The 12,538-nt window shown below is 46.0% G+C and overlaps 1 protein-coding gene across 2 annotated transcripts in view; it reads left to right on the plus strand.

Annotated features, from left to right (window-relative positions):
• The window catches only part of ca16b (carbonic anhydrase XVI b), a 164,465-nt gene that overhangs the window by 130,756 nt on the left and 21,171 nt on the right, over positions 1 to 12,538 (plus strand). For both annotated transcript variants that reach the window (XM_078946752.1, XM_078946751.1), the window contains 6 exons: positions 1,691 to 1,799; positions 1,885 to 1,934; positions 2,024 to 2,705; positions 3,899 to 4,037; positions 6,605 to 6,696; positions 9,132 to 9,223. In XM_078946752.1, coding sequence (XP_078802878.1) covers positions 1,691 to 1,799; positions 1,885 to 1,934; positions 2,024 to 2,705; positions 3,899 to 4,037; positions 6,605 to 6,696; positions 9,132 to 9,223 — 1,164 coding nt within the window. The remainder of the gene's footprint in view (positions 1 to 1,690; positions 1,800 to 1,884; positions 1,935 to 2,023; positions 2,706 to 3,898; positions 4,038 to 6,604; positions 6,697 to 9,131; positions 9,224 to 12,538) is intronic.

Consider the following 12,538-nt stretch of genomic DNA (forward strand, 5'->3'; position numbering starts at 1 on the left):
GTCTGTCTGTGACCCAGTTTGATGACTCGCCGTCCCGCATTAGTCCAAGGAAGGAACAAATCAAAACAGCTATAATAAAGTCTGAGTTGACGATGTCAAACTCTAGGTTTTCTGTCAACTTCCTAGTTAACCTCAGCAGTAAACAAAACACAAACATCCCTGTCACTTTGTATCATCAAACAACAAATGTTCTCTATCGGTAGATGACAAGACGATAGTAAATGAAGACACATCGACACCTAAATAAAAAGGACTGTAACAATTAGAAAAAAACTCAGTCCTTCAACCTAAACTGACTAGACTTTTTCCTACAGACATGATTTATAAGCTGCCTTTTCTCATCCTGATTGGAAATACCAGAAACACACTTTTCATCTCCAAAAAAGGTTAACTATCTTGAATCAGTGATCTCCAGTGTTGCTAATATTCCTACTTACATTTTCTGGAACAGGTTGCAGACATCCGAGTACTCGAATACTCGTCACAGCTCTACTGAATATAATCCCTCCAAAAACCATTTCCCATCATACAGGATGGTTTTAGGATATTTTAATAGTTTTCTAAGCAAACGCTGATTTATAATGAAGCTAAAATGCCTCCATTACTCACACACTTTGAATGAATGAGATGATGAGACGTTTTGCAGCCACACGTGGAAAATGAGCACTTTATGAATATTCACGGTTTCTGGGAAGAAGAGATTTAAACCAGGTAATTGGACTTGTTTAGTAGGGGGAAATAGTTTCTAAGGCTTCTTATTATTCTGTGGGGTTTGTTCTGTAGGCCTTAAAAACATGCCTGGAGGGAATCTTTAACTTAGCATCTAGCAGCTTAAGCAAAGGCATGATGGACAAGCACATGAAAATGAATATGCAAAGGAGCTTCTAGCTGTCAGGGACGGCCTTACAAATGAAGTCCATGCTGCGCTCGTCCAGAGATGGTTTATTATTTATCCGTCTCAGAACATTTCCAACCACGCCACGATGGCTCTGTTTGATGTTCAGCAGAGATGGGCTTTCATTCGCCATCTCCTTTTGCTGCCAACTGAATGTTGCGGGCAATTTCTCGCAACATTTAGTGACCTTTAAGCTCTCCGTACAGCCCCTAAAGTGGCTTTATGCTCTGCTGCATTGTCATGAAAAGCATAAAGACAGGAGACTTCCCTGCAGTTTAGGAGCTGCTCTAATGTGGGCAGACTTGCTGAAGGTGTTGAGGTAAGGTGTTGTGTTTGTTCCTGATGCCTTTGAACCCTGACATCTTTGGGTCTGGCAGCAATAGATGTTCGGCTTCGTGATGGTTTTGGATCACATTTGTCTTGGATGAAGACCTGCACGTTAGTATTTCCAGCATTTGGGGTTTGAAAAGGCGAGGAAAGGAATAAGAACTGCTTTAGCCTCCAAGTCAGAGCCGTCCGTTTTTCCTCTCTGCTGTCGTTCTCTTCACTCGCCCACTTTAATTTCATTTTCCATTTCTAGTTTCTATCCCTGCCCACTTTATCGGCATCATTTTAAGGGAAAGCATCTCTGCTCCTGCAGAGGCAATCAAAGTATAACCATCTGTGTGAATACTATTAAATTAGGAAAGAGACAATTGACTGTAATCTAATATATTTTCACTTTAGCAGCCACTCTTTCAATAGTGGATTACTCTGTAGTTATTCTTTGAATGTGTTTGGTCTTCTCTCCTGCAGAAAGCAGTCATTACTAATGTGTCTCCTGACGTCCTGTACCTGTTCAGAGTGCAGGCGGTATGTCAGCATGACCTGCGCAGTGACTTCAGCCAGACGCTGTTGTTCAGAGGTAGATTTTCAAAACCCTCCAGCCAATGACTCATTTTCTTCTCCATGCACACAATCGATCCCTTTTCCTTTTTTCTCTTCTGCAGCAAATACAACCAGAATCTTTGAAGGCTCTCGCATTGTGAAGACGGGGATGGTTAGTGGACCAGAAAATGGCGATGCTAATTTTCTTTTTGTGTCATTGTCCTGCTTAAACTCTCTCTCTTTTGCGGCTGTTCTCCTCAGCCCACTATTTCTCCAGCTTCCACGGCAGACATGGCTCCCATCAGCTCGGGTTCCTCCACTTGGACCTCCTCTGGTATTCACTTCTCCCTCGTGTCCATGGCAACTGGAATGGGTCCCTCCTCTAGTGGCAGTCAGGCCACAGTGGCTTCCGTTGTGACCAGCACCTTGCTGGCAGGTTTGGGGGTCGGTGGAGGGGTCATTTCCTCTCTGCCGAGTTCTGTCGGGCCCACTCGGGCCCCTCAAGCCACTCAGAAGCCAACACACCCATCCAGCACACAGCAGACGGCATCCGAGGGGGCTGACACGGACAAGCCATCGGAGGATAAAAAGGCTACAGAGGAGGACAAGGAAGAGGAGGATGAAGGGGAAGGGGAGCAAGAAGAAGAAGAGGATGAAAGGAAGAGAAAGACCAAGAATCCCCCTGATATAGTGGAGAAACAAGCAAACGGCACTGTGGCTGAGGAGCCTTTGGTCCTGACTCCTTCCTCCACAACCGAAGACATTGAGAACCGAGATGTTGATCGGATGATGAACACTGAGAGGAAACCCACAGAAACAAACCAAGTCTCTACCCAGGACTTCCAAAACAACACTGCAGAGATGCAGATCCCTGAGAGCACCACCCTCTCTCCAAAGATGGGTGCTGATGGGAAAAGTCGCTGGCCGTTCTCCGTCTACACCGGTGAGTGAACCAGATCTGTCTAGACATCACAGAGACTAATCACCTCCAAACTCTCAGCAAGTGCTGCTCTGCAGCTGTCTCACAGCAAAGCAGGGTTCTTTAAAGACTCCCAACAGTTCCCAGCTCAATTTAGGAGAACAAATAACTTGATAAAAGACGGTAACTAGTCTGGTTACCGACTCATGACAAGACGACGCCTCAGGGTTCCGTGTCACGACAACACAAAAGCCTCCAGCAGGAAAACGGCAATCTGCTCGAGGCTTTCTGCCTCCAGGAATTCTTTTAAGGGTATTTCAGAAGAGTTTGCTTCAAGGGAGAGCGTTCCTGTTGCTTTTTTGTTTTCAGAAATGATAGTTTATGTGAACAGAGATTGACATCACTGGTTGTTCTGATAGGCTTTGCAAAGTTTACATTTGTGGAAAGAAAGGAAAAAAGATGAAGCCTAAAATATGGCAGTGCTACTGTATTTAGAGATAACTGCAGGAGCAGGACAGCGAATTGTTATTTTACTGTTTTATTTAAAACCCACTCTAATAAGATCAATGTTTTTGCTGTTTTTAACATGCTCTTGTGGCAGTTTCTACAAATTGAGGACATACATGTACAAAATCACACTGCTTCTTTTGTATTTTTGAGGTTTTTTTTGTGAATCAGAATCAGATGAAAAAATGCCATTTGAAGAAGAGCATATTTGTTAGGTAGAAACACGCCTCCAGCTCCCTGCTGTGGTCCTTACTCCTGCTTCCACCTGTAGACGTCTAATTTATCTTGGTTTTCCCATCCGAGCTGGAGTCTGGCTCCAATCTGAACGGCTGGACCGCGCCGATAGCCCACCGCCATTCTGGTTGCTCGGGTAATGTGAGGTTGGAGTTGTGAGGGGCTGTAAGCTAGTGGTAGCAGGAGAGAGTGTAGACAAAGGGATGAGTGGAAGTTAGGGCAGGCTTACTCCACAAAAAGCCCCGCCCACAACTCAGAGGTGAATTTCTAATGAAGTACTGCTGCTCTGCAGAAACTATGTCCAGAAACGACACGGGTCGTTTTTTTATTCAGCCTAAAACGGCACAATCCTGTCAAAAGACCACCATTCAGACTTGAATACATTTTCAGTTTCAAAGTGATGAATGCAGAAAATGCAGTAGTTCTCCCTGAAACAGGACTGCTGGAGTCAGTTGTATGTATTTGTATCCTGTTAGATCCAACCGTCTTGTCCAACGGGACGCGGAGCCCCCACCCCAGCATGGGCCGGATGGTGTGGATCGTCCCCCTGGTGGTGGTGTCGGCCCTCACGCTGCTGTGCCTCATCATGCTGCTGGTTGTGATGGTTTACTGGAGGTGAGCGCTCAGCACATCAGCACACAGATGTTTGTGGGGAGGGCAGAGCTGGGGGGGGAGCATGTGGACTGGTGTGTGATCATAATTACTGGAGCAGATGGATGTGTGCTGTGTGTGAGGAAGTGAGCCGTCTTCCTCCACCACTAACCTCGTCTTCATCTGTTCGGGTGCATTTCCAGGTTTTTCTGTTCACATGTATGTTGCATGAAGATGAACACGCTTCATTCTTAACCGTGGCGTTACCACACATTAGCATGCCCCTCCCCCACCCGGGGGGAGAGGGGGTTTCACCACCGGTCCCAGCTGTGTCTTCATCCGCCGGGTTGATTCCCAGCCCTGATAATTAAGGCGGCCGGGCCACTGGTGCATATGGGACGCTAGTTAATGAGGAGCCCCCCCCCCCCCCCCCCCCCCCCCCCCCCCGTTGGTGCTGGGCATATTTACTGCTGCTGCTTGTCTGAGGTTTTATTTGCCCCTTCTTTTGTTAGGACGATGTTTTTAGCCCCTCACGGGGCAGATAATACAGTTGTGACATAAATAAGATCATGGCTTCCGCCTCACAGACAGCTGGAAAGAGATGACTGCAGCGGATTCAAGGGGGGGAACCGCACCGCTGGGGTATTTGAGCAGAAAGGCAGGGGCAGTTTGGAGATGAAAACAGCTGTTGTTTTGACAACTCCCACTGTTCAGAGACAATAGCTTCTTTCCCAGGGGAGGGGGCCATACTGAGGATGAAACCTCCTTTCTGTGCCGTGTTCGGGTGACGGGGGAGCAGCTCTCTGGTCACGCCTGCGTTTCCTCATGAATGACCGATGGGCTCCTGGGTTTGTGGTACTTTGTGTGACGAGCACATCCACAATGGAATTAATTGCCAGACTCGGGGAGGGCATCTGGAAGCTTCTGAGGCTCTGCGTGTTTGTTGCCCCGTCAGAGGGCAAATCCAGGCTATTGCTGGGGCGGATCTTCAGTGGATTCATCCCAGATTTTGCAGCCGGCTCCTCTGCAGGTGCGGGGCGGAGCCTGGAAGGAGGTGTTGACAGCACCCCTCAGGGAGCTGGGCCACATCTGCCCTCCAGGGGGGCATTAGATGGGGCGGCTGGGATGAAAGGCAGTGGGGAACTCTCCTCCCCCATGACTTTTTCCTCTCTCACTCCCCTCTCCCCGTCTGTCTGCAAAGCCCCATTTTTTCCTGGCCTGTAAAGAATGACGAGCTTCTGCTCTCTGCTCTGCAGCACGTCCAGGTAGGACAAACCGGAGATTTTCCAGAATGGGAGGAGTTTTCCGTGTTGGTATGCGGCGTGTGAGGATGCGGCGGATGTCCAGGACTTTACATTCATCTCTCACTTCAGTGCCACTTCAGAACTGTAGATATTTTTGTCTCGTTGAGAAAAAAACATGTCTAGAATCTGTATTGTGTTAACCTGAAGAGATGGACCATTTCTTATAGTGTTTTCTTTAACTGATGTACCGCTAAATATTTTAGACATATCTCTAGAGTGGTGGGTTGCTGGGAGTTCTTGAAATAAAGTTTTGGCCTCGGGCTGTGAAAGATTAGGCTGAACTAGGTTTGACTTTTTTACTAATATTGACTCTCATGCAGGCAAGGATTTCAAAATTAGGAACATTGTATATAGAAATGTTATTGCGGCAGGTTGTTGTATTGAGTTTTTTCTCCCAAAGGTTCTCGTCTAAGTTAAAGTTTGGTTTTTTAGAGTCCTGACACATTTGTATGTAAAGACCCACTCCATTTAGAATCGTGTTTGTGGTGTTTTTAACATGTTCTTGCTGCATTTTCTCATAGTTGTGGAGAAATATAAGTAACATTAGGCTTAAAATGATATTCCTGAGTATTCCTTTATTCAAATCCTTGTGAACAGGAGCAGATGAAAAAATCCAGTTTAAAAAGCTTGTAGCCATGTTTAGGTGCTACAGTCTCCAGTCGTCCTGCTCTGCTCCATTCTGATCCTCCACCTGCAGACCAACAGATCCATGAACGTCTGTGTTTTCTAGTCTGAGCTGGAATCTGGATCAGAACTGGACCGACAGATCTGATACTGCTGCTGTTTTTGTGCCACCGCTTCTGTTAGGTTGGGGTTTTGACAGGCTGTAAGCTAGAGGGACAGAATGTAAACAAAAGAGATGATGGGAAGTGAGGGCAGGCTTACTCCATGTCCTGCTCACAGCTCAAATGCGGATTTCCAACGAAAACCTGCCGCTCTGCAGTAGCTATGTCCACAATAACAACTGTTTTTTTTTTTTGGTTGAAAACGACATGATTATAATTTTATTTTTGGTCTCTTAAGACAACTTGGAAGTTTCTACAGTAGATGAGGAGATGATCGGGTGGGTCTGTAGGAGATGAAGGGAGGTTATGTGTGTAAGCTTGTGGGTGTGGTTGTGTGTCGTGTGTTCTCCTGCTCCCCGTCGTCGGCCCTGATGTCAGACCCGCTGTGTTGTGGTCACTCTCAGGTTTCATCAGCAGTTTTTGCTGCTAACAAACGGCCTGTGAAGGCGGTTCTTGTACCCTAATGTCTTCGTTGGTGTTGATGACGTGTTTGTGTTTGTAGGAAGTTTTTCCAGACGGCGCATTTCTATGTGGAGGAAAGCAGCTCTCCAAGGGTGGTGGCCAATGACAACATCCCCGTCATCCCCATTCCAGGTGACCTCCTGTGTTCTTATGATCCGGGGGGGGCTGTGGGCAGACACTTCTCTGGGGTAAATCTGTTCAGCTGGACAGCGTAATACTTCCTCATCGGTTCAAATCCCTGAATGAGCTGGACCTTTTGGTTTGCTCACTTCCTGTTAAATCCCAGGTGAAGTGACTGTTTGAAGTAGAAGCGGCGTGACGGACTTCTCTCCGGCCGTAATATCCCAGGCAGCAGCGCGCTGACAGCTCGTCGATAGCAGACTCTGCTTTCAGCGTCGCTTCAAGCTCAGGGACGTTTTAATGCAGTCGCGGCTCGCTCAGACTTCAACCCGCAGACAGATTTTTTCCTTTTTTCTTATCCTCCTTCTGTCTGTCCTTGTTTCTGTCCTTTCCTTCCTTCTTCAGTTTCTCTCGTACTGTCTATCTTTCCTTTTAATGTCTTATATTTTCTGTCCAATTTCTCTTTCCTCCCATCTCTTTTCCTCACGTGGTTTGTTTGTTCATTTTTGTTCTTTCTTCCTGTTTCTTTTATTAATACAGTCTGCCTCACAGGCCTTTCGCCACACAGGAACAGATCTGGGAACAGTTTTAACCAGCCAACCAAAAGACATTTTGACAAATGATCAGATTAATAAATCAGAGCTCACAGTAATCTCTGACGTGGGGCAGAAGCCCCCCCCCCCTCAGCTGCAGGGGCGTGTTAGTTAAGACATCGGCCAGTGTCAGCGCCGATGGCAGCTGAGGCCCGGCTTGGTCAGACCCGCCTCATCAGCTGGTTTTTGGGCTGATTTGTGATGGACAGAGGCTCCCCCCATAAACCACCACAAGCACAGAAACGGTGTTTGGAAATAAATCATCACCGTTCGTTTGCCTGTTTTCTACGGTGACCCTTAAAGTGCAAATCACTCACTGCAAAAAACATTAGGGATCAAAATGACAAATATAAAAACCAAACAAATAAGGAAAAGTTTACTTTTTAGAAACCAAAACATAATTAAAAAAACTAAAACAGAATAAAAATGAAATGTTTCAGAAAACAAATTCATTTCCAGGAATCTAAATAAAATGTTTAATCATGAAAACAGAATAAGAAACTAAGGTGGGTGTTATGGAACATTGCTGATTTTCAACATAAGTCATTTGGCTCGGCTCTGTCTTCTGAGGAGGAGGTTTGCTGATTGATCAGTCAACGTTTGGGTTAAAACCTCCTTCTGCTTTCCCTCCTCTTCAAACTCAGTGACGACTCTTTGCCCTCCTTTTCCACTTTTCTAGTCTGTTTAATTTTTTGACAATTAGGCCTGCACAATATACCGCAAATTTATCGTTATCGCAATATCCAGCTCTGCAATATGCATATCGCAAAAGACGGCGAATATCGCAATAAATCGCAAACCCAAAATGTCTTAAAACAATCTTCTTGCAGCTTGAAGCATTTAACGAATCAAATAAATCCCTTTATGCTTTGACCAATCAGATGGACGCCTTCCCATTGTTGACCAATCAGATGGAGTCCTATTATGTTAGATGTTTGTCCCCCGTGTCGACGAGGGTCATTTGGAGTATAATTTTTAAACTGTTGCAATGAAATGGGAATTATGTTTTTGTTTATTTTTCTATTTGTTTATTTACTGCAAATTATATCGTTATCGCAATATTGATCACTAGTATCGCAAGTTTTCCTCATATCGTGCAGCCCTAGTTCATACTAGGTCACGTTTAAGTTGTGGGCCTCTATCTTTTTTCTTCATTGTTCATTTATGTTTTGGCCACAGCTATAGGTCTTAACTTTTTCTCCTTTTTGAAAAAGACTTGGATTTTAAGTTATGTTGACTTATTTAATAACACTTGCAGTAAAATGGAAATGTAGGAGACACCAACCTATTTTATTCCTGGGAATCTATATAAATCTTTTGTAATCATTCATCATAGTTTTGGCAAGTTCTATGGTAAATATATTTTCTTCTTTTTGAATAAAACATGCACGTTAATTTAAGTTGTGTTGAATTATTTGAATAAAACTCACACTGAAACCAAAATGTATTGGTATTTTTGCTTTTCTATTTTTCCATTTATCGCAAGTCATACCGTCATCGCAGTTTCAAACACTGATATCGCATATTGCAGATTTTTCTAAAATCGTGCAGGCCTATTGACAATCATTTTTTGGTTTCTGGAAATGACTTTTCTTACAAAAAATTTTTTAAGTTTTAGTTTCTGGAATTCTGCTTTGATTTCTAAAATGTTTGTCATTATTTGTTTTGTTTTCTTAGTTATTGTTGTGATATTTAACATGTGTTTGCATTTGTTGAGTTGATTTGCTCTTCAGGGCCACCATAGATTTTTCATCAGAAGCTACCAGGAATAACAAACTCTCATCTTCTTTAGATGTTCCTGCAAAAGGAAATCAAAAACGGAGTTTTGCTAAATGTGTGACATTTCCTCTGCAGATGACATGGAGGCCGTCCCCGTCAAGCAGTTTGTGAAGCACTGCATGGAGCTCTACAAAAACAACATGCAAGGCTTTGCTGAGGAGTTCGAGGTACATTTAGCTTCATTTCCCTCAGAAACAATCTGCTGAGAGCGGTCTGCATTGTGGTCTGCATGATGGTCTGCATTGTGGTCTGCATTGTGGTCTGCATGATGGTCTGCATGATGGTCTGCATTGTGGTCTGCATTGTGGTCTGCATTGTGGTCTGCATTGTGGTCTGCATTGTGGTCTGCATTGTGGTCTGCATTGTGGTCTGCATTGTGGTCTGCATTGTGGTCTGCATTGTGGTCTGCATGATGGTCTGCATTGTGGTCTGCATTGTGGTCTGCATGATGGTCTGCATTGTGGTCTGCATTGTGGTCTGCATTGTGGTCTGCATGATGGTCTGCATTGTGGTCTGCATTGTGGTCTGCATTGTGGTCTGCATGATGGTCTGCATTGTGGTCTGCATTGTGGTCTGCATGATGGTCTGCATGATGGTCTGCATTGTGGTCTGCATTGTGGTCTGCATTGTGGTCTGCATTGTGGTCTGCATTGTGGTCTGCATTGTGGTCTGCATGATGGTCTGCATTGTGGTCTGCATTGTGGTCTGCATTGTGGTCTGCATTGTGGTCTGCATTGTGGTCTGCATTGTGGTCTGCATGATGGTCTGCATTGTGGTCTGCATTGTGGTCTGCATTGTGGTCTGCATTGTGGTCTGCATTGTGGTCTGCATTGTGGTCTGCATTGTGGTCTGCATTGTGGTCTGCATTGTGGTCTGCATGATGGTCTGCATTGTGGTCTGCATTGTGGTCTGCATGATGGTCTGCATGATGGTCTGCATTGTGGTCTGCATTGTGGTCTGCATTGTGGTCTGCATTGTGGTCTGCATTGTGGTCTGCATTGTGGTCTGCATGATGGTCTGCATTGTGGTCTGCATTGTGGTCTGCATTGTGGTCTGCATTGTGGTCTGCATTGTGGTCTGCATTGTGGTCTGCATGATGGTCTGCATTGTGGTCTGCATTGTGGTCTGCATGATGGTCTGCATTGTGGTCTGCATTGTGGTCTGCATTGTGGTCTGCATTGTGGTCTGCATGATGGTCTGCATTGTGGTCTGCATTGTGGTCTGCATGATGGTCTGCATTGTGGTCTGCATTGTGGTCTGCATGATGGTCTGCATTGTGGTCTGCATTGTGGTCTGCATGATGGCCTGCATGATGGTCTGCATGATGGTCTGCATTGTGGTCTGCATTGTGGTCTGCATTGTGGTCTGCATTGTGGTCTGCATGATGGTCTGCATTGTGGTCTGCATTGTGGTCTGCATGATGGTCTGCATTGTGGTCTGCATTGTGGTCTGCATTGTGGTCTGCATTGTGGTCTGCATGATGGTCTGCATTGTGGTCTGCATTGTGGTCTGCATGATGGTCTGCATTGTGGTCTGCATTGTGGTCTGAATAACCCTTCAGCTCTCAGTCTACTGCCAAAATGGGCTTCAGATGTGCAGACAATTAAAGGAAGATGTCTGTTCTCCTCTAGTTTAGCTAATATTGACCTGACCTTTGTCATAAATTGTGCTTCATCAGTGAACTGAACCATGAAGGCGTGTGCTTTTCTCTCCCAGCAAAAGGTGCAGGCAGGTCTTTCTCTGAACAACCGCGTTGAACGGATTTAGACTGCGATTTAGAAGAGATAAGATAAGATATTCTTTATTGATCCCACGTTGGGGTAATTCAATTGTTTCAGCAGTTCAGTGCAAAATGGAGAAAAAAGAAGAACAACAGCAATGTGCAAAAATGCAAAAGTAATGACATTTAACAACAAGAAGAATCTACACCTATTCAAGATTCAAGATTCAAGAGGTTTTTATTGCCATATTCTGTGTAGCTACACATAGTAGGAATTTGTTTCGGTGCAAATGTGCAACATAAAACAGAAGAACAGTAAACAACAAAATTTCGACACAAAATTTTTACACAAAACAAAAATATAAATAGAGTCAGTAGTGCAAGGAGTGACAAAACAGTGCAAACTGAGAATGTTCAAGGTGCAGGTAGTGGGCTGGTGACTGGTTGGACATTTAAGTGAAATTTGGGGGGGGTTACAGGGCGTTTAAGAGTCTGACTGCAGAGGGAAAGAAACTGTTCTTGTGTCTGGAGGTTCTGGTCCTGATAGACCTTAGCCTCCTGCCTGAAGGGAGTAGTTTCAGTAGGTAATGTCCAGGGTGAGAAGGGTCGGCAGCTATCCGGCCTGCACGTCCCCGGGTTCTGGAGACATATAGTTCCTGGACAGATGGGAGGCTGCAGCCGATCACCTTCTCTGCTGAGCGCACAATACGCTGTAGCCTGTTAATGTCCCTGGTTGTGGCACTAGTGTACCACACGGTGATGGAGGAGGTGAGGATGGACTCAATGATGGCCGTGTAGAACTGCACCATCATCTGGGCCGGCAGCCGGGCTTTCTTCAACTGCCGCAGGAAGTACATCCTCTGCTGGGCCTTTTTGAGGAGAGAGCAGATGGATGGCTCCCACTTGAGGTCCTGCGTGATGGTGGTGCCGAGGAAACGCACAGAGTCCACTATGGTGATGGGAGAGTCTGACAGGGTGAGAGGGGGTGAGGGGGCTGTGACTTTCCTGAAGTCCACTATCATCTCCACTGTCTTCTGGGTGTTCAGCTCCAGGTTGTTGATGCTGCACCACGAACCCAGCCGGTCCACCTCCCTCCTATAGGCAGACTCATCATCATTACAGATGAGTCCGATGAGGGTGGTGTCATCTGCAAACTTGATCAGTTTGACAGAGTCATGGCTGGAGGTGCAGCAGTTAGTGTACAGGGAGAAGAGCAGAGGGGAAAGTACACAGCCCTGTGGAGTTCCTGTGCTGATGCATTGGGTGGTGGAGACATTCTTCCCCAGCCGCACACACTGCCTCCGGTCTATTAGGAAGTCAGTGATCCACCTGCAGGTGGAGTCAGGCACGTTGAGCTGGAGGAGCTTTTCCTGGAGCAGAGAGGGGAGGATGGTATTGAACGCAGAGCTGAAGTCCACGAACAGGATCCTAGCATAGGTTCCCGGGGAGTCCAGGTGCTGCAGGATGAAGTGGAGGGCCAGGTTGATGGCATCGTCTACAGACCTGTTGGCTCTGTAGGCGAACTGCAGAGGGTCCAGGAGGGGGGAGGTGAAGGATTTGAGGTGGGGGAGGACCAGTCGCTCGAATGACTTCATGACTACAGACGTGAGTGCCACAGGCCTGTAGTCATTGAGGCCAGTTATGCGGGGCTTCTTGGGGACAGGGACGATGGTGGACCGTTTGAAGCAGGCCGGGACGTGGCAGGACTCCAGGGAGGTGTTGAAAATGTCTGTGAAGACCGCTGCCAGTTCGCCTGCGCAGT

The sequence above is a fragment of the Oryzias latipes genome, chromosome 5 (assembly GCF_053564925.1).
Source record: "Oryzias latipes strain Hd-rR chromosome 5, Olatipes_Hd-rR_3.1".
Lineage (NCBI taxonomy): Eukaryota > Metazoa > Chordata > Actinopteri > Beloniformes > Adrianichthyidae > Oryzias > Oryzias latipes.